At 44.1% G+C, this 22,514-nt stretch overlaps 2 protein-coding genes across 2 annotated transcripts in view; both read left to right on the top strand.

Annotated features, from left to right (window-relative positions):
• Positions 1-476, top strand: part of LOC310808506 (L-rhamnose-binding lectin CSL3-like) — a 4,992-nt gene extending 4,516 nt beyond the window's left edge. The window contains exon 12 of the mRNA XM_083675443.1: positions 1-476. This exon is cut by the window's left edge and continues 19 nt beyond it. The gene's annotated coding sequence lies outside the window, so the exon portion shown is untranslated.
• Positions 477-5,933: 5,457 nt separating this feature from the next.
• LOC310808929 (rhamnose-binding lectin-like) lies at positions 5,934-20,814 on the top strand (the record flags this gene model as incomplete). Its single annotated transcript, XM_083676028.1, has 15 exons — positions 5,934-5,940; positions 6,124-6,259; positions 6,370-6,479; positions 6,580-6,624; positions 7,477-7,612; positions 7,730-7,839; positions 7,924-7,968; positions 12,316-12,451; positions 12,566-12,675; positions 14,111-14,155; positions 14,421-14,556; positions 19,354-19,463; positions 19,723-19,855; positions 19,988-20,097; positions 20,762-20,814. The coding sequence occupies 15 exons, from the start codon at positions 5,934-5,936 to the stop codon at positions 20,812-20,814; spliced, it is 1,422 nt and encodes a 473-aa protein (XP_083532154.1).
• Positions 20,815-22,514: the final 1,700 nt, after the last annotated feature.

Genomic DNA, 22,514 nt, shown 5'->3' on the forward strand with positions numbered 1-22,514 from the left:
CTAGAGACCAGGGAGAAGTGCCTCTTCACTCATCCTCATCATTACCTGCCTCTTCTTCCCCTCAAGTCTCCTGTGTTCTCCACATGAACAGAGCAGGGGGCTTATAACAAAGCAGGGTCAATGAGTTAGCCAGGTAACATTCAAAAATATTACCTCAAATCGCTGTAATATTCACAAATTTGAAATTGGCAAAATAGTGATTCCATACTTCCAACGACCCATATTCAAGTTTAGCTTTTGTAAAACACACATACACACACATCTGAACTGAGTGTTACAGTAGCTGCCTAACTCATTGACCCAGATTAGTGATGTATCCTCAGGACTGTCACATATAATCCATATCAACAAATCTTGACAGTTAAGATGACTGTTTGAACTGTGGTGGCTGGGTTTCTAACTTTGATTAGAAATGAGCATGTAAATAAAGACCAATGCATGTAAAGACAAACAAATAAAGACATTGAACAAACAAATAAACCTGAGACGTTGTTCATCTTTTGGGTTCACAACAGCACCACGACACAGGACCGTACAGTCAGGGCCTCTCATCATTGTCATACAACCATAGTCTACATATTTATCTAGAAACTGATGATTACTGACCTTTCAGTGGATTCCTGAGAGATGGTGATTGTTGTAGAGAAACCAGGAAATGACTATTATTTTTTTGAAAAGTCACTTTGATACACTGTGCTAATCTTTTGCACAGGTGGACTTTTCAAAAAAAGTAATGCAGACAAAGTCTAAAGAGGGGGATTCTGTCATATTAGTTGGTTTGGAGTGTCTACAAGGTGTTTTGGACATATTTTCAGAATGAATGACTACTCAGTTTCTTGGGAAGCTAAATACTGTATGTAACTAAAAACTATTTGGGCTAATCAACTACAGCCAAGGTCAGGGACAAACCAGGAAACAATGTTAAATAGGTGGAACATCCCTTTAACATTTACATTACAATTATGGCATTTGGCAGACGCCTTTATCCAAAGCGACTTACAACAAATACATTTGTTTAAGTAAGTGAATCATCTATCCATTAGTCATCATAAGATGAGTAACCAGGAAAATTTAAATAGGAATCAGGACTTTAGGAGGGACCGTTAAGATGTAGCCTGAAGAGATGGGTCTTCAATTTGTCAGAAGATTGGTGGTGACTCTGCAGTCATGACAGCAGTGGGAAGCTCGTTCCACTAGCGCCAGGACAGTGAAAAGTCGTGACCGAGTAGTGCGGCTGCTGCATCCATGTAGAGGCGGCAGTGCCAGGCGGCCAGTCGAGGTGGAAGAGTGGAGTGATCGTGCAGGGGTTTGGGGGCTGACCATTGCTTGCAAGTAGGGAGGGGCTGTTCCCTTTGCCGCACGGTAGGCGAGCACCAGGGTCTTGAATCTGATGCAAGCTACTACCGGGAGCCAGTGAAGGGTGCGGAGGAAGGGATTGACATGGGAGAATTTGGGGAGATTGAACACCAGATGGGCGGCAGCGTTCTGGATGAGCTACAGAGGCCTGATGGTGGAGGCGGGGGGACCGGCCAAGAGTGCGTTGCAGTAGTCAAGGCGAGAGATCAAAACTGCTTGGACCAAAAGTTGTGCTGTTTCTCTGGTGAGGAAAGGACGTGTCCTTCTGATCTTATAGAGGAAGAATCTGCAGGTGGTGGTGGTGGGCTGACATCCAAGCAGAAATGTCTGCAAGACACGCAGAGACATGTGTTGCCACCTGTGAGTCAGAAGGGGGGAAAGAGAGAAAGAGTTGAGTGTCATCTGCGTAGCTGCTGTAGGAGAAACCATGTGAGAAAATTAGGATTTGAGGAAATTCTCCCTCTATAGACATTTGGTATAGAGGGAGAACAGTAAGGGCCCTAGGACAGAGCCCTGTGGGACCCCAGTGGTGAGGTGTAGTGGTGAGGACAGCAATCCTCTCAACGTCACCTGGTAAAAGTGATCGGCCAGGTAGGATGCAAACCAGGAGAGTGCAGAGCCAGAGATGCCCAATTCTGAGAGGGTGGAGAAAAAGATCGGGTGGTTTACTGTGTCGAATGCAGCAGACAGATCCAGAAGAATGAGAACAGAGGAGAGGGAGGAAGCTCGAGCGGAGTGGAGGGCCTCCGTAACAGCAAGGAGAGCAGTCTCAGTAGAGACTTAAAGCCGGATTGGTGAGGGTCAGGGAGGTTGTTCTGAAGGTAGTGAGACACTTGGTTAGAAACAGCACCTTCAAGGGTTTTAGATAAGAAGGAGAGAAGGGATACTGGTCTGTAGTTATGGACAGTAGACGGGTCAAGAGTTGGTTTCTTGAGAAGAGGCTTGACTCTGGCTGTCTTGAAGGCTGCTGGGACAGATCCTGTGGATAGAGAGGAATTGATTAAGGTGGTAAGGAACGGAAGGAGGTCTTTAGAGATGGATTGGAGAAATGAGGAGCGGATAGGGTTGAGGGGGCAGGTGGTTGACGCATGGATGTGACCAGTTTTAGAACATCATCAGAAGAGAGGGGGGAAAAATCTGATAAACCAGAGACCGGGTGTAGCACAGTGGGTTTGGGAGGAGAGGTAGCAGTGTTGGTGAGAGGTAGAAGAAAAGAGTAGGTGACAAAGTCATCCGCAGACAGGGAGGAGGGAGGAAGGGGAGGAGGTGGGTTGAGGAGTGAGGAAAATGTGGAGAACAGTTTCCTTGGGTCAGAGGCAGAGGATTGAATTTTGGAATGATAGTAAGAAGCTTTAGCAGCTGATGCAGATGTGGTGTAGTTGAGGAGGAGAGAGAGATAAGGTTCTAGGTCATCAGGGAGGCCAGTTTTTCTCCATTTCCTCTCAGCTGCCCGGAGCCCTATTCTACAAGCTTGCAGAGTTTCAGACAGCCAGAGAGCACGTGGAGAGGATCGTGCCAGCCTTGAGGTCTGTGGACAGAGAGAGTTGAAGGATGAGGAAGGAGTGGACAGGAGGATGGAGGAGGCTGCATCAGTGGATAGAAGGGAGAAGGATTCAAGATGATGATCAGAAACTGGAAGATGGGTAACAGTAAGGTTGGAGGTATGGGAGGATTTGGTGAAGACAAGGTCGAGCTGATTGAACGCCTTATGAGTCGGAGGAGAGTGGGACAGGGTAAGGTCGAAGGAGGAGAGAAGGTCAAGTACTCCAGACGAGTGAAGATTCTCCGACTGGATGTTGAAGTCACCCAGTAGTGTGAGCGGTGTGCTGTCCTCAGGGAAGAAGCTGAGAAGGACATCCATTTCATCTAAGAAGTGGCCAAGCTGACCTGGTGGACGATAGATAATGACAATGTGAAGTTTGACTGGGGAGGTGACAAAAACACCATGGAATTCGAAGGTGGATACGGACAGGTGTGACAGAGGAAGGACATTATGTGACTTTAAGGACTGTACAGGCTAGTGTGCTTCAGGTTGGTAAAGCTATGGGGCACCGATCAGAGTAGGCAGAAGGCAGTAATACAATTGCATTGCACACATGAGACACAAGAGGTACTTTGGTCAGGTAAAGGCTTTGTAGTTGGATTTAGGTCGTTGTGGTTTTTCTGGTCTCACAAGAAGGGAGAAACAACACAGTGTAAGATTTAGACGGTTAGGAGACATGTTAATCAAGCCAACCATTTGGAACTGTTTTTCACAACATTCTGTGATGGTGAGTGATCAAGTTAAGTGTGACAAGAACTATTTAACCAATTAACATACAGGTTGGCATGACATGAAGATGTTAATGCTTTGTAAACTGCTTCAGACTGGGTGATAGATCAAAGATCAAAGACACTACAAGAGCTGAGGGAAAACTCAGTTCTTGGTTCAAACCGCACAGCTGGAGTATGGACTTGCTCTGCTGCCTGATATAAGTTAATATAATACAAGATTCCTTAAACACAGTAGTTGTTACTGTCCTTCATTTTCTTACAACAGGTTAACAAAACAGGCATAACCAACAGTGCAAACTAAACACAACAGAGAAGCAACAAAGGGAGTGAACCAAGTTAAAAAGGGTAAAACAAGGACAAATTATAGTGAAATCAAAAGGGCTTGAGTGTAGTACAGTTGGTAATTAGCAATGTCATTATATAACCAAAGCACTTTTTCGTCGGTCACACACAACAAAGTATGGGTGGGTGGGTACTGTAGGTAGGTTAGCTAGCCACCACATTCAGCACCAAGGACAACTGAACAACTCTGCAAAGGCAGGCTGATAAACAGTGAGGGCAGCAGAGGAATGTCAATCAGTGGAAGTGGGATCAGGTGTGGCTAGGTATGGCCAGAGAGTCATTGGTGGCCGTGGGCCTTCACAACACCACATAAATACAAGCAGTAGTTTGGCTGAGGGACTGTTAGAACCTGCCACCATGCTGCTTCTAAGACTGGCTGCTTTTACCTGTGAGTATCAACTAACTGAGCACACTTACTGCAAACAATTACAAAGCAATTTGACATTTAATTCATTATTTCATGACATGCGTAGCACAGGTTGCACTGTAATGCTACAATACATATATTTAAATGCATTAGTTAGGCTGTGATACACAGTTTAGTGCACTGAGCACATTTTCCAAATCTGCCAGATTAAAATCATAGCTGGAAATGATGTGAAATAGCAATATTGTTCGTCTTTGGACTGTCCAGAATGCATGCACTCAAATTTCAAAATCACATGTTTGGTTCATCACCCTTAAAATGGAGTCATGGACCAGGGAAGAATTAGCGTGTTTGAATTGCATCCCCAAATTATCAAACATTCTCTGAAAAGACTCAAATGACTTAGATTATGCTGGCATTAGATTTCAAACATGCTAATTTCGTGTATGACATGCTCTGCACTTATAGGCATTGGTGCACTGCACCTAAACAAACTCAGCGTATGGTCACTTAAAACTCAGTAGTTTGAATGTCTGTTCTGCTCAGGAAAGGGATTGACTGAGTTGTGTGTTTTTCAGTGCTGGTTGCAGCTTGCTGTTTGCTGGCAAGTGCAGGTAAATATTCAACTCGTGTGTCTGTCTACATTCATACCAACTAAATGAGTAGTACTTTAACTTTACGTACTATTTTGTTTTTCAGAGACTACCTGTGAAGATCAAATCAGTAACCTGGACTGCGGTACACTACTTTCAACTCTCACCATTCACCCCTCCTATATAACCGCTTTAACCCCTGATATGTTGGAACTGAATTCCAACACTATGACTGTGTTTCTCTAGGGAGGCATGTCATCAAAGTCACCAGTGCGAACTACGGTCGTACAGACATAACCACCTGCTCTCATGGACGCCCGACCAGCCACGTCAACAACACTGACTGTACCCTGCCTAGTACCCTGGCAGAGATGGGCAGCAGGTTAGTAAAAAAACAATCCCCTGACTACCATTTAACCCCCACCCCAGCTGTCCTCCCTGCCCATTCTATCTACCCCCCAGGACTAATGACATTCTCTCTCTCTCTCAGGTGTGATGGGAAGAATAAGTGTTCTGTGCGTGCCTCCAACTTTGTGTTCTCTGATCCATGCTTTGGTACTTTTAAATACCTGGAGGTGTCCTTCACCTGCATTCCCATTAGTAAGTGTGTCTGTGTACTACATTCTTATTCTTAACTGTCCAACTGTATAAGTAGGAAGAGATATTTACTTACATTCTCCATTTCTTTCAGAGACGAGTGTGAGCTGTGAACAACAGATTAGTGTCCTGAACTGCGGTACACCTCTAAACTCACCCCTCAACTGTCACCTCTCCAACCCCTCATTTAGCACTTAACAAAGAGTTCAGTCAGGACACTTGCATCGGTTTAACAAGTTGAATGAAAATGGTAATATATTAGGTTTGGTGTAATTGGATGGCTCCACTCTGATATAGCTCCTTGCCGGAAGTTAAACAACATAATAATACAATATTATAAGGCCAACTTTTCAAACCCCCTGTGGGTAGATAAACACAGAGCAAACCTGCAGGTGGAAGCTGGGATGGCGGGTGGGAGGACCAACAAATATACTCGCTTAGCCAATGGTGAAAACAGTGTTTAACCATGGTGCAACTTCATATTCACAACAGAACATGGCTTAACTAGACCTGGCAAACATCTTTCAGTAATTACTTTGTGCGTACATTATGGAATTGGCATTGAATTCCTCCACTTTGGTTGTGTTTCTCCAGGGAAGGATGTGATCAAAGTCATCAGTGCGAACTACGGCCGCACAGACATAACCACCTGCTCTCATGGACGCCCGACCAACCACGTCAACAACACTGACTGTACCCTGCCTCGAACCCTGGCAGAGATGGCCAGCAGGTTAGTAAAAAAACAACCCCCTGACTACCATTTAACCCCCACCCCAGCTGTCCTCCCTGCCCTATCTACCCCCCAGGACTAATGACATTCTCTCTCTCTCTCTCTCTTAGGTGTGATGAGGAGAATAAGTGTTTGGTGGTTGCCTCAAACTTTGTGTTCTCTGATCCATGCTTTGGTACTTTTAAATACCTGGAGGTGTCCTACACCTGCATGCCCACTAGTAAGTGTGTGTCTGTGTGTGTGTGTGGACTACATTCTTACCAACTGTCCAACTGTATAAGTAGGAAGAGATATTTACTTACATTCTCCATTTCTTTCAGAGAAGAGTGTGACCTGTGAACATCAAACTAGTGTCCTGAACTGCGGTACACACCTCTAAACTCACCCCTCAACTGTCACCTCTCCAACCCCTCATTTAGCATTTAACAAAGAGTTCAGTCAGGACACTTGCATCGGTTTAACAAGTTGAATGAAAATGGTAATATATTAGGTTTGGTGTAATTGGATGGCTCCACTCTGATATAGCTCCCTGCCGGAAGTTAAACAACATAAAATACAATATTCTGAGGCCATAACTTCTCAAATCCACACAGATAGGTAAACAGAGCGAACCTGCTGGTGGAAACAGGGGTGGTAGGTGGGATGACCAACAAGTGAAAATTGCTTAGCCAGTGGCAAACACTGTTTAACCATGGTGGAGTGTTGCATGACATGGTAGTATGGTGTGGACCCAAGTGCAGGAAGGACACAGGAGTCAAGGTTTGCAATTATCCAAAACCAAGGTATTTTACTTGTAAAACAGGCAACATCGGTACACCCAATGGTGGAGACTCAAGACTGAACAGCTAAGGGTAAAAATGCCAGGCGCACATGCTGGGCTGTAAACTAGACACAGGTGCAAACAATAACTTAGAACAAGGAAAATAATTAGTCAATATGTGGCCAGTGGAGGAAGCAGGAGGTATAGGCAGATTCCTCCCACTCTGCTCTTAAGCCTTGTCCCATGAACATGAAATGTTTTTTGCATACGTGAGGTCAGCTGTGTCACCTGACGGCCAGTTGCCCCATTCTCCATAAAGTGTCCTGCCTGAACCTACGTAAACTTAATATTCACAATAGAACACTGCTTACCTTGAGCTTGCAAACACCTATTTCAGTAATTACTGTGTACATTATGGAATTGGCATTGAATTCCTCCACTTTGGGTGTTTCTCCAGGGAAGGATGTGATTAAAGTCATCAGTGCTAACTACGGCCGCACAGACAGAACCACCTGCTCTCATAGACGCCCACCCAACCAGGTCACCAACACGCACTGTACCCTGCCTAGTACCCTGCCAGAGATGGGCAGCAGGTTAGTAAAAAAAAAACAATCCCCTGACTACCATTTAACCCCCACCCCAACAGTCCTCCCTGCCCTATCTATCTACCTCCCAGTACTAATGACATTCTCTCTCTCTCTCTCTCTCAGGTGTGATGGGCAGAATAAGTGTTCTGTGCGTGCCTCCAACTCTGTGTTCTCTGATCCATGCTTTGGTACTTTTAAATACCTGGAGGTGTCCTACACCTGCATTCCCATTAGTAAGTGTGTCTGTGTACTACATTCTTACCAACTGTCCAACTGTATAAGTAGGAAGAGATATTTACTTTCTCCATTTCTTTCAGAGACGAGTGTGAGCTGTGAACAACAGATTAGTATCCTGAACTGCGGTACACACCTCTAAACTCACCCCTCAACTGTCACCTCTCCAACCCCTCATTTAGCACTTAACAAAGAGTTCAGTCAGGACACTTGCATCTGTAACAAGTTGAATGTACTCTCTTAGCCAATTGTGGACTTTGTTTTACCGTGGAGCAACTTCATATTCACAATCGAACATGTCTTAACTAGAACTTGCCAACATCTATTTCAATAATTTCTGTGTACATTATGGAATTAGCATTGAATTCCTCCACTTTGGTTGTTTCTCCAGGGAGAGATGTGATCAAAGTCATCAGTGCTAACTACGGCCGCACAGACAGAACCACCTGCTCTCATGGACGCCCAACCAACCAGGTCACCAACACTCACTGTACCCTGGCTAGTACCCTGCCAGAGATGGCCAAAAGGTTTGTAAAAAAACTACCCCCTCACCCCAACACTCCCCACTACAGTGCTGACATTTCTCTCTCTCTCAGGTGTGATGGGAGGAACCTGTGCCATGTGCATGCCTCCACTGATGTGTTTTCTGATCCATGCTATGGTACTTTCAAATACCTGGACGTGTCCTACACCTGCATTCATGGCCACTAGTAAGTAGTTTGCTTGCATTCAAGTTATAAAATTACCTATTGGGCCAAATGCGACCTGCTTTGACAGGGGGATGGTCGTGGGATGATCTATCCTTTAAGAAGAGAGGGATGTGAAAGATCATTGTAATTGGTTCAGAGATGTCCCCTGTTGTAGAAGCACACCTGTTTCATCTTGTTTTTCCAGTGGGTGACCCTACCTACTGTACTCACCAGAAGTGCTGAAGGGTTGTGTTGTCTTGCAGGAGGCCCTCTCTAAGGAGTCTAGAGACCAGGGAGAAGTGCCTCTTCACTCATCCTCATCATTACCTGCCTCTTCTTCCCCTCAAGTCTCCTGTGTTCTCCACATGAACAGAGCAGGGGGCTTATAACAAAGCAGGGTCAATGAGTTAGCCAGGTAACATTCAAAAATATTACCTCAAATAGCTTTAATATTCACAAACTTGAAATTGGCAAAATAGTGATTCCATACTTCCAACAACCCATATTCAAGTTTAGCCTTTGTAAAACACATCTGAACTGAGTGTTACAGTAGCTGCCCAACTCATTGACCCAGATTAGTGATATATCCTCAGGACTGTCGCATATAATCCGTATCAACAAATCTTGACAGTTAAGATGACTGTTTGAACTGTGGTGGCTGGGTTTATAACTTTGATTAGAAATGAGCATGTAAATAAAGACCAATGCATGTAAAGACAAACAAATAAAGACATTGAACAAACAAATAAACCTGAGACGTTGCTCATCTTTTGGGTTCACAACAGCACCACGACACAGGACTGTACAGTCAGGGCCTCATCATTGTCATACAACCATAGTCTACATATTTATCTAGAAACTGATCATTACTGACCTTTCAGTGGATTCCTGAGAGATGGTGATTGTTGCAGAGAAACCATGAAATGATTATTCTTTTTCTGAAAAGTCACTTTGATGCATTGTGCCAGTCTTTTCCACAGGTGGACTTTTCAAAAAAAGTACTCAAGTCAAAGTCTAAAGAGGGAGATTCTGTCATTAGTTGGTTTGGAGTGTCTACAAGGTGTTTTGGACATATTTTCAGAATGAATGACTACTCAGTTTTTTAGATACATAGTTTCTTGGGAAGCTAAATATCTGGACTAATCAACCACAGTTAAGGTACGGGCCAAACCAGGAAAAAATGTTGAGGTGGAACATCCCTTTTAGGACTGTACAGGTTGGATAAGCTATGGGGCACCGGTCAGAGTAGGCAGAAGGTAGTAATATAGTTGCATTGCACACATGAGATGAGGTACTTTGGTCAGGTGAAGGCTTGGTAGTTGGATTTAGGTCATTGTGGTTTTTCCTGGTGTCACAAGAAGAGAGAAACAACACGGTGTAAGATTGAGACTGCTTTCCTTGCCGTCATGGTGGCCCTCCACTCTGCTCGAGCTTCCTCCCTCTCCTCTGTTGTGGTCCTCTCTGGCTCAGTTGGTAGAGCACAGCGGTAACAACGCTTAGGTGGTGGGTTTGATTCCTGCTGGGACCATATATACTGAAATGTATGCACTCACTACAATCTAAGTCGCTTTGGATAAAAGCGTCAGCTAAATGGCATATATATTATGTTGTCATTCTTCTGGACCTGTCTGCTGCATTTACACAGTAAACCACCCGATCCTTTTCTCCACCCTCTCAGAATTGGGCGTCTCTGACTCTGGCATCACTCTCCTGGTTTGCATCCTAGGTGGCCGATTTTTCGTTGGTCACACACAACAAAGTGTGGGTGGGTGGGTAGGTACTGTAGGTAGGTTAGCTAGCCACCACATTCAGCACCAAGGACGACTGAACAACTCTTTTCAGTAGAGGAATGCAGTGGACTGAACAACTCTGTGGCAGCAGAGGAATGTCAATCAGTGGAAGTGGGATCAGGTGTGGGGAAGGAGGGGCGTGGCCAGAGAGTCATTGGTGGCCGTGGGCCTTCACAACACCACATAAATACAAGCAGTAGTTTGGCTGAGGGACTGTTCGAACCTGCCACCATGCTGCTTCTAAGACTGGCTGCTTTTACCTGTGAGTATCAACTAACTGAGCACACTTACTGCAAACAATTACAAAGCAATTTGACATTTAATTCATTATTTCATGACATGCGTAGCACAGGTTGCACTGTAATGCTACAATCCAAATCTGCCAAATCTGCCAGATTCACATCATTGCTGGAAATGATGTGAAACAGCAATATATTGTTCATGTCTTTGGACTGTCCAGAGTGCATGCAATCAAAGGGATAGTTTCCCCAAATTACAAAATGACATTTGGTTCTTTCCCCTTAAAAATGAGTCATGGACTAGGAAAGACTGCAATTATTTAGATACAGTAAATTAGCATATTTGAATTGTGTGCCAAATATAGGAATCAACAATAATTCCCAGAATCTATTAGGGACTTTTGAACTGCATGAGATGCTCTGCACTTATAGGCATTGGTGAACCGCACTGCACCTAAACAAACTCAGCCTATGGTCACTTAAAACTCAGTAGTTTGAATGTCTGTTCTGCTCAGGAAAGGGATTGACTGAGTTGTGTGTTTTTCAGTGCTGGTTGCAGCTTGCTGTTTGCTGGCAAGTGCAGGTAGATATTCAACTCATGTGTCTGTCTACATTCATACCAACTAAATGAGTAGTACTTTAACTTTACATACTATTTTGTTTTTCAGAGACTACCTGTGAAGATCAAATCAGTAACCTGGACTGCGGTACACTACTTTCAACTCTCACCATTCACCCCTCCTATATAACCGCTTTAACCCCTGATATGTTGGAACTGAATTCCAACACTATGACTGTGTTTCTCTAGGGAGGCATGTCATCAAAGTCACCAGTGCGAACTACGGTCGTACAGACATAACCACCTGCTCTCATGGACGCCCGACCAGCCACGTCAACAACACTGACTGTACCCTGCCTAGTACCCTGGCAGAGATGGGCAGCAGGTTAGTAAAAAAACAATCCCCTGACTACCATTTAACCCCCACCCCAGCTGTCCTCCCTGCCCATTCTATCTACCCCCCAGGACTAATGACATTCTCTCTCTCTCTCTCAGGTGTGATGGGAAGAATAAGTGTTCTGTGCGTGCCTCCAACTCTGTGTTCTCTGATCCATGCTTTGGTACTTTTAAATACCTGGAGGTGTCCTTCACCTGCATTCCCACTAGTAAGTGTGTCTGTGTACTACATTCTTATTCTTAACTGTCCAACTGTATAAGTAGGAAGAGATATTTACTTACATTCTCCATTTCTTTCAGAGACGAGTGTGAGCTGTGAACAACAGATTAGTGTCCTGAACTGCGGTACACACCTCTAAACTCACCCCTCAACTGTCACCTCTCCAACCCCTCATTTAGCACTTAACAAAGAGTTCAGTCAGGACACTTGCATCGGTGTAACAAGTTGAATGAAAATGGTAATATATTAGGTTTGGTGTAATTGGATGGCTCCACTCTGATATAGCTCCTTGCCGGAAGTTAAACAACATAATAATACAATATTATAAGGCCAACTTTTCAAACCCCCTGTGGGTAGATAAACACAGAGCAAACCTGCAGGTGGAAGCTGGGATGGCGGGTGGGAGGACCAATAAATATACTCGCTTAGCCAATGGTGAAAACAGTGTTTAACCATGGTGCAACTTCAAATTCACAACAGAACATGGCTTAACTAGACCTGGCAAACATCTTTCAGTAATTACTTTGTGCGTACATTATGGAATTGGCATTGAATTCCTCCACTTTGGTTGTGTTTCTCCAGGGAAGGATGTGATCAAAGTCATCAGTGCGAACTACGGCCGCACAGACATAACCACCTGCTCTCATGGACGCCCAACCAGCCACGTCAACAACACTGACTGTACCCTGCCTAGTACCCTGGCAGAGATGGCCAGCAGGTTAGTAAAAAAACAACCCCCTGACTACCATTTAACCCCCACCCCAGCTGTCCTCCCTGCCCTATCTATCTACCCCCCAGGACTAATGACATTCTCTCTCTCTCTCTCTCTTAGGTGTGATGAGGAGAATAAGTGTTTGGTGGTTGCCTCAAACTTTGTGTTCTCTGATCCATGCTTTGGTACTTTTAAATACCTGGAGGTGTCCTACACCTGCATGCCCACTAGTAAGTGTGTGTCTGTGTGTGTGTGTGTGTGGACTACATTCTTACCAACTGTCCAACTGTATAAGTAGGAAGAGCTATTTACTTACATTCTCCATTTCTTTCAGAGACGAGTGTGACCTGTGAAGGACAGATTAGTCAACTGGACTGCGGTACACACCTCTAAACTCACCCCTCAACTGTCACCTCTCCAACCCCTCATTTAGCACTTAACAAAGAGTTCAGTCAGGACACTAGCATCGGTTTAACAAGTTGAATGAAAATGGTAATACATTAGGTTTGGTGTAATTGGATGGCTCCGCTCTGATATAGCTCCCTGCCGGAAGTTAAACAACATAAAATACAATATTCTGAGGCCATAACTTCTCAAATCCACACAGATAGGTAAACAGAGCGAACCTGCTGGTGGAAACAGGGGTGGTAGGTGGGATGACCAACAAGTGAAACTTGCTTAGCCAGTGGCAAACACTGTTTAACCATGGTGGAGTGTTGCATGACATGGTAGTATGGTGTGGACCCAAGTGCAGGAAGGACACAGGAGTCAAGGTTTGCAATTATCCAAAACCAAGGTATTTTACTTGTAAAACAGGCAACATCGGTACACCCAATGGTGGAGACTCAAGACTGAACAGCTAAGGGTAAAAATGCCAGGCGCACATGCTGGGCTGCAAACTAGACACAGGTGCAAACAATAACTTGGAACAAGGAAAATAATTAGTCAATAGGTGGCCAGTGGAGGAAGCAGGAGGTATAGGCAGATTCCTCCCACTCTGCTCTTAAGCCTTGTCCCGTGAACATGACATGTTTTTTGCGTACGTGAGATCAGCTGTCACCTGACGGCCAGTTGCCCCATTCTCCATAAAGTGTCCTGCCTGAACCTATGTAAACTTCATATTCACAATAGAACACAGCTTGCAAACACCTATTTCAATAATTACTGTGTACATTATGGAATTGGCATTGAATTCCTCCACTTTGGGTGTTTCTCCAGGGAAGGATGTGATCAAAGTCATCAGTGCTAACTACGGCCGCACAGACAGAACCACCTGCTCTCATGGACGCCCAACCAACCAGGTCACCAACACTCACTGTACCCTGCCTAGTACCCTGCCAGAGATGGGCAGCAGGTTAGTAAAAAAAAAAAAAAAAAAATCCCCTGACTACCATTTAACCCCCACCCCAGCTGTCCTCCCTGCCCTATCTATCTACCTCCCAGTACTAATGACATTCTCTCTCTCTCTCTCTCTCAGGTGTGATGGGCAGAATAAGTGTTCTGTGCTTGCCTTGAACTTTGTGTTCTCTGAGCCATGCTTTGGTACATTTAAGTACCTGGAGGTGTCCTACGCCTGCATTCCCATTAGTAAGTGTCTGTGTACTACATTCTTACCAACTGTATAAGTAGGAAGAAATATTTACTTATATTCTCTGTTTCTTTCAGAGACGAGTGTGACCTGTGAACATCAAACTAGTGTCCTGAACTGCGGTACACACCTCTAAACTCACCCCTCAACTGTCACCTCTCCAACCCCTCATTTAGCACTTAACAAAGAGTTCAGTCAGGACACTTGCATCTGTTTAACAAGTTGAATGTACTCTCTTAGCCAATGGTGGACTTTGTTTTACCGTGGAGCAACTTCATATTCACAATCGAACATGTCTTAACTAGAACTTGCGAACATCTATTTCAATAATTACTGTGTACATTATGGAATTAGCATTGAATTCCTCCACTTTGGTTGTTTCTCCAGGGAGAGATGTGATCAAAGTCATCAGTGCTAACTACGGCCGCACAGACAGAACCACCTGCTCTCATGGACGCCCAACCAACCAGGTCACCAACACTCACTGTACCCTGGCTAGTACCCTGCCAGAGATGGCCAAAAGGTTAGTAAAAAACTACCCCCTCACCCCAACACTCTCCACTACAGTGCTGACATTTTTCTCTCTCTCAGGTGTGATGGGAGGAACCTGTGCCATGTGCATGCCTCCACTGATGTGTTTTCTGATCCATGCTTTGGTACTTTCAAATACCTGGATGTGTCCTACACCTGCATTCATGGCCACTAGTAAGTATTTTTGCTTGTTTTCAAGTTATAAAACTACCTATTGGGCCAAATGCGACCTACTTTGACAGGGGGATGGTCGTGGGATCTATCCTTTAAGCAGAGAGGGATGTGAGATCATTGTAGTTGGTTCAGAGATGTGCCTCTACGATAGGGGACACCTGTTTCATCTTGTTTTTCCAGTGGGTGACCCTACCTAGTGTACTCACCAGAAGTGCTGAAGGGTTGTGTTGTCTTGCAGGAGGCCCTCTAAGGAGTCTAGAGACCAGGGAGAAGTGCCTCTTCACTCATCCTCATCATTACCTGCCTCTTCTTCCCCTCAAGTCTCCTGTGTTCTCCACATGAACAGAGCAGGGGGCTTATAACAAAGCAGGGTCAATGAGTTAGCCAGGTAACATTCAAAAAGATTACCTCAAATCGCTTTAATATTCACAACCCATATTCAAGTTTAGCTTTTGTAAAACACATACACACACATCTGAACTGAGTGTTATAGTAGCTGCCTAACTCATTGACCCAGATTAGTGATATATCCTCAGGACTGTCACATATAATCCATATCAACAAATCTTGACAGTTCAAACAGTCATCTTAACTGTGGTGGCTGGGTTTCTAACTTTGATTAGAAATGAGCACGTAAATAAAGACCAATGCATGTAAAGACAAACAAATAAAGACATTGAACAAACAAATAAACCTGAGACGTTGTTCATCTTTTGGGTTCACAACAGCACCACGACACAGGACCATACAGTCAGGGCCTCTCTGTCATACAACCATAGTCTACATATTTATCTAGAAACTGATCATTACTGACCTTTCAGTGGATTCCTGAGAGATGGTGATTGTTGCAGAGAAACCATGAAATGACTATTCTTTTTCTGATAAGTCACTTTGATACACTGTGCTAGTTTTTTGCACAGGTGGACATTTTCAAAAAATGTAATGCAAAGTCTAAAGAGGGAGATTCTGTCATTAGTTGGTTTGGAGTGTCTACAAGGTGTTTTGGACAGTTTCAGAATGAATGACTACTCAGTTTTTTTAGATAGTTTGTCGGGAAGCTAAATATCTGGACTAATCAACTACAGTCAAGGTACGGGCCAAACCAGGGAAAAATCTTAAGGTGGAACATCCCTTTAAGGACTGTACAGGTTGGATAAGCTATGGGGCACCGGTCAGAGCAGGCAGAAGGCAGTAATATAGTTGCATTGCACACATGAGATGAGGTACTTTGGTCAGGTGAAGGCTTGGTAGTTGGATTTATGTCGTTGTGGTTTTTCTGGTGTCACAAGAAGAGAGAAACGACACGGTGTAAGATTGAGACTGCTCTCCTTGCTGTCACGGAGGCCCTCCACTCTACTCGAGCTTCCTCCCTCTCCTCTGTTGTGGTCCTCTCTGGCTCAGTTGGTAGAGCACGCCGGTAACAACGCTTAGGTTGCGGGTTTGATTCCTGCTGGGACCATATATACTGAAATGTATGCACTCACTGCAATCTAAGTCGCTTTGGATAAAAGCATCACCTAAATGGCATATTATGTTGTCATTCTTCTGGACCTGTCTGCTGCATTTGACACAGTAAACCACCCGATCCTTTTCTCCACCCTCTCAGAATTGGGCGTCTCTGACTCTGGCATCACTCTCCTGGTTTGCATCCTACCTGGCCGATTTTTCGTTGGTCACACACAACAAAGTGTGGGTGGGTAGGTAGGTACTGTAGGTAGGTTAGCTAGCCACCACATTCAGCACCAAGGACGACTGAACAACTCTGTTCAGTAGAGGAATGTCAATCAGTGGAAGTGGGAACATACAGGTTGGCATGACATGAAGATGTTAATGCTTTGTAAACTGCTTCAGACTGGGTGATAGATCAAAGATCAAAGACACTACAAGAGCTGAGGGAAAACTCAGTTCTTGGTTCAAACCGCACAGCTGGAGTATGGACTTGCTCTGCTGCCTGATATAAGTTAATATAATACAAGATTCCTTAAACACAGTAGTTGTTACTGTCCTTCATTTTCTTACAACAGGTTAACAAAACAGGCATAACCAACAGTGCAAACTAAACACAACAGAGAAGCAACAAAGGGAGTGAACCAAGTTAAAAAGGGTAAAACAAGGACAAATTATAGTGAAATCAAAAGGGCTTGAGTGTAGTACAGTTGGTAATTAGCAATGTCATTATATCACCAAAGCACTTTTTCGTCGGTCACACACAACAAAGTATGGGTGGGTGGGTACTGTAGGTAGGTTAGCTAGCCACCACATTCAGCACCAAGGACAACTGAACAACTCTGCAGAGGCAGGCTGATAAACAGTGAGGGCAGCAGAGGAATGTCAATCAGTGGAAGTGGGATCAGGTGTGGCTAGGTATGGCCAGAGAGTCATTGGTGGCCGTGGGCCTTCACAACACCACATAAATACAAGCAGTAGTTTGGCTGAGGGACTGTTAGAACCTGCCACCATGCTGCTTCTAAGACTGGCTGCTTTTACCTGTGAGTATCAACTAACTGAGCACACTTACTGCAAACAATTACAAAGCAATTTGACATTTAATTCATTATTTCATGACATGCGTAGCACAGGTTGCACTGTAATGCTACAATACAAATCTGCCAAATCTGCCAGATTCACATCATTGCTGGAAATGATGTGAAACAGCAATATATTGTTCATGTCTTTGGACTGTCCAGAGTGCATGCAATCAAAGGGATAGTTTCCCCAAATTACAAAATGACATTTGGTTCTTTCCCCTTAAAAATGAGTCATGGACTAGGAAAGACTGCAATTATTTAGATACAGTAAATTAGCATATTTGAATTGTGTGCCAAATATAGGAGTCAACAATAATTCCCAGAATCTATTAGGGACTTTTGAACTGCATGAGATGCTCTGCACTTATAGGCATTGGTGAACCGCACTGCACCTAAACAAACTCAGCCTATGGTCACTTAAAACTCAATAGTTTGGATGTCTGTTCTGCTCAGGAAAGGGATTGACTGAGTTGTGTGTTTTTCAGTGCTGGTTGCAGCTTGCTGTTTGCTGGCAAGTGCAGGTAAATATCCAACTCATGGTAGTGTTGTTTGCACACACGTGTCTGAACACACACAGCACAACCAGAAAATGCAGCCCAACGCCTGGATACAAATCCGAAAGGACAAGCCCCCATATGTTACAAACTCCATTAGCCAGCCATCTGTTAATGCTACTGCTAATGTACCGCTATTAGCCTTTCATCATTGCCACGCCCACCCCGGGGGCCTGGCCTCAACTGCCCACTTCCACAGATGTGATAATGTATTGTCTACCCTGAGCTCCATACCCGTCTAACCTCTCACTACTTTCCTTTTCAGAGAGAGTCATCACCTGTGACGACGTAGGCAACGTGCTACATCTGAGCTGTGGTATGACCAATGTCTACCTGTACAATCCTTCTCTTAACTCTACCCTGATAAACCCTCCTCAGCTGAAGTCCTTCCTATGTACTCATATTCTGCACTTCCTTGTTCCAAACAACTGGGATTATCAGTATAATTGACAATAAGCACATTTCTCAAATGTCAAATCCCCCCCCCGTGTGTGTGTTATAGGACAAGGAGTGATTGAAGTGCAGAAAGCTTTGTATGGACGTACAGATAGAAGAACCTGCAGTGAAGGCAGGTCTTGGCACCAACTGAACAACACGCATTGTTCCCAGATTGGCACTTTGGACATTCTCTCACAAAGGTACACTCTTGGACAGGTGAAAAGCCTGTTTAGTTTTTTTCCATGTGGGAGAACCCTATAAAGAACCCTTCTGAGTTCCATGTAGAACCCTTTCCACAAGGTACCACCAGAGCTTTTTCACTGACAAACAGTACCAGTCCAACTTCTAATGCAGATTTTCCCCCCACAGGTGTGACAGAAAGCAGATATGTGAGGTGAACACAAATGTCCTCCATTTCTCCGACCCTTGTGGTGGAATCTTCAAATACGTGGACACCACCTACACCTGCGTCTTAGCAAGTCTGTCTATCTCTGTCTACATTAATACCAACTGGTTTACTAGAAACGGATATTTACATAAATGTTAATTTTTTTCAGGCACGACCTGTGAGCATCAGACCAGTACCCTGGACTGCGGTACACACATGACCTTTCACCCTTCTCTTGACACTAACCCGACACTAAGAAATAGATTAACAAAAAATTGTTTCATGATTGAACATCACTTACCTAGGCTCGCAAAGTTCTGGGGGGGGGGGGGGGAACCCTAGGCCCAAAAAGGTGCAAAAAGTTTAAAAAGGTGCATCAGGAAAAGTTACATGCAGATAAATGTTTCTGTTTACTGAACCACCATCTGTGTCATGTTCATAGAAGTAACATTGAATTCCTGGTTGTTTCTCCAGGGAAGGATGTGATCAAAGTCATCAGTGCGAACTACGGCCGCAGAGACGGAACCACCTGCTCTCACGGACAACCAACCAGCCATGTCACCAAGACTGACTGTACCCTGCCTCGAACCCTGGCAAAGATGGCCAAAAGGTTAGATACTCAACACCCTGACAGATAACCCCATGAACACTCTCCCTTGGCCCAACCTACTAACCCCCTACTCCTACCACTCACATCTCTCTCACAGGTGTGATGGGAAGAATAAGTGTTCGGTGCGTGCTTCCAACTCTGTGTTCTCTGATCCATGTCGTGGAACCTTTAAATACCTGGACGTGTCCTACACCTGCATGCTCACTAGTAAGTGTGTGTTAGAACATCTGGATCTGTTGTGTAGAACTTGTGTGTGTACTGTGTGTTTTCGTTCTATAAAAGCATGCTGAAATAGTGGCCCATGATTATTGGCATGTTGTCTTATGTAACCACATGTTGTTTTGACAGGGCGCAGCATCGTATGTGAAGGCTCTGTTGCTCAGCTGGCATGTGGTAAGTTCAGATCTCTGCCATGGTCCAGATCTCTGCATGGATTAAAAACATAGCTTCCTCTGCCCTCCCCCAGATAATGGAGCTATTGAAATCCTCAGTGCTGATTATGGTCGTCATGAGAAGGCCTTCTGCTCATTTGACCTCCCGTCCTCTCATCTCAACAACATCAGCTGTTCCAAGGCCGTCACCACCATAGTGGCAGAGAGGTGACTTACAGTACCAGAGACTTCAACTCCAATTTGGACTATAATTAGGGCTTTGAGTTTTTCCTGATCGTGTCGCCCAACGGCAGCTATAGAGCAGCTTTTTTACACATCATTAAATTTCCCGATCCTCAGGTGTAATGGGAGAAGCCAGTGTGATGTGGTGGCGACCAACACTGCGTTTGGGAACCCCTGTCCTAACATCTACAAGTACCTGGAGGTGTCCTACACCTGTCTGCCTGAGGGTGAATAGCTACATGAGGCAACTGGTAACCTCCTGGCAGGCCTCCACACCATTACCTGATCATCACATGAGCTTTGTTATAGTGACACACACACACACACACACTCACGTACATACTGAAACAAACACATGCATACGTGCACACACACACACCCTCAGGCACGCAGACTGCTTTTTTTCCCTCCTGGCTGTGGCTGAAGGGTTGTGTGTTGTCTTGCAGGAGACTCTTTCTAAGTTGTCGAGACCAGAGAGGAGCTCTTCTTCTCATCATCCTCTGTGTCTTCACTCATCAGAACGGTGGTGGCTGGGTACCTTTTGATTAGAAATGAGTGTGTCAATAAAGAAATGCATATAAAGATGTTTAATCAAACAAATGAAGCTGAGATGTTTTTAATCTTCACAGAAGATTTATTGGGTTCACTGTTGCACCATGAAAGAGATCCATACAGGCAGGGCTTCTCATCACAGGGCCTGTTAACAACCCATGCCATGCAACTATGCCAAAGCCATGCCCCCTACAATGCCCTGGTTGAAGGATTGTGTGTTGTCTTGCAGGAGATCCTCTCGAAGGAGTGTAGAGACCAGGGAGAAGTGCCCCCTTCACTCTGTCTCTTCTAGGTGATCCGTCTTCTCCTCCTCATATAAATCTCCTGTGTTCTCCATAGGAAAGGAGCAGAGAGATATTTCACAAAGCAGGATCAATGAGTTAGCCAGCTAACATTCCAGTTCACAAACTTGAAATGGCCAATATACTGTTGTGACTCCATACTCCCAATAACCCAAAGTGTAGGTTTTGTATAAAAAAAATAATCATACTGGAGCTATATCTGAATCCAGATTTGTAATAATCCCTTCAGGACTGTCACAACTTGACAGTTTCAAGGACTGAGCTGTGGCTGAGTCTATAATTTGGATTAAACATGAGCATGTAAATAAAGACAAATACATAAAAGGTGTAATATGTCTCTTTCAAGCTTTGTAATGATTGTACTTCCTGTTAGCATTAGCAATCAGGGAATGAGATGGGATGAGAAATATTTCATTTATGAGCTCTGTTTTGGTCCCGAACAGCACTTTTCTGAAATCGAGTATCTAGGGAAGACACCGTTTTGTTTACAATTGACCAGGGGTGTTCTAGAGGAATGGACTCACCGATTTTTGCCTTTTTGTATCTGGTAGCGGCCTCTTAAAAAAATGTGTGTTAATGCAGAAACACCACAGCTAATGTTTGACACTGCAAGTCGATTTCAGGGGGTTATATTATTATTACGGAGGATGTTGTCGTTTGGAACTTCAAACTGAATTTCGCCTCGGTGGAAAGACAGCACAGCTCCTTTAAACAAATAAAGCTGAGACATTGTTACTCTTCACAGATCGTTTATTGAGTTCACAGCAGCACCACGACACAGGACACAGTCAGGGCTTCTCATCACTGACAGATCAAATTAATAAATAACAAAAATACCTTAATTCTCCTTTTTCACATTGAAGAGGGTACACATAATGGGCTGAGTTCAGTCAGCACACAGGGAAATGGAAATGAGTGCATGACATCACACACACATGGTCTCCCTTTGATCTGTTGCCATGACCACAGATCTGGGATCAGAATACTTTTCCACCAATCCTAACCTTCACTTGGAGGGGTTTAACATCTGACCCCCTTATCAGTGGTCACTTCTACCTCCCTTTAATCCACAGAATGCTGAGTTTGTTTATGAACCCTTCGATCCCTTTGGTGAATGCTTTAGTAACATTTGACCATTCAGTTAGTAACTCCCTGTAACATCCTAAACATCGAAAAAAACAGAATTCACAGAAATCTACTCACATCCTACTACGCTACTGTTAACACACAATTTCAACACAGTTCACCAATAAATAACATTTCATCATATCTTCAGTAATTATATATTTTCGTCCTCGTATTTACATATCTCTCGATATGGGGAAATATTGACCAACGACATCTTATAGAATTAGCAGAATCTTATATAAAGCTTACCAAACAAACTGAAGAGGAATGAGAACAAGAACCCACATTCTTGTCACGAACGGGTGAATGGAATGCTTCCCTTCTGTAAACAAAGAAATCTAATTTAATTCTATTTCTATGTCTGCGACAGATAAATCCCTTAGGATTTACGATTAAACTGTCTGGTTCCTATGGAAACCACTGATTCTCCCTCCCTCACTACCAGTGCCAACAAGGGCTGTTATTGCTATGGTTATTACAGGAATGATCTCATCACCAACCCCATTCTGAGTAAAACCCTAAATAAAACATAGCATTAGAGCTCTACTACCTGATCTATACCAGGGGAGGCAGAAATCGGAGGTATGATGGAGGTAAAAAGATCCGAGGACAGGCTCATTGTAATGCATGGAATGGAATCAGGAATGGTATCAAACAAACAC

Source organism: Argentina silus (genome assembly GCF_951799395.1).
Source record: "Argentina silus genome assembly, chromosome: 8".
Taxonomy (NCBI): Eukaryota; Metazoa; Chordata; class Actinopteri; order Argentiniformes; family Argentinidae; genus Argentina; species Argentina silus.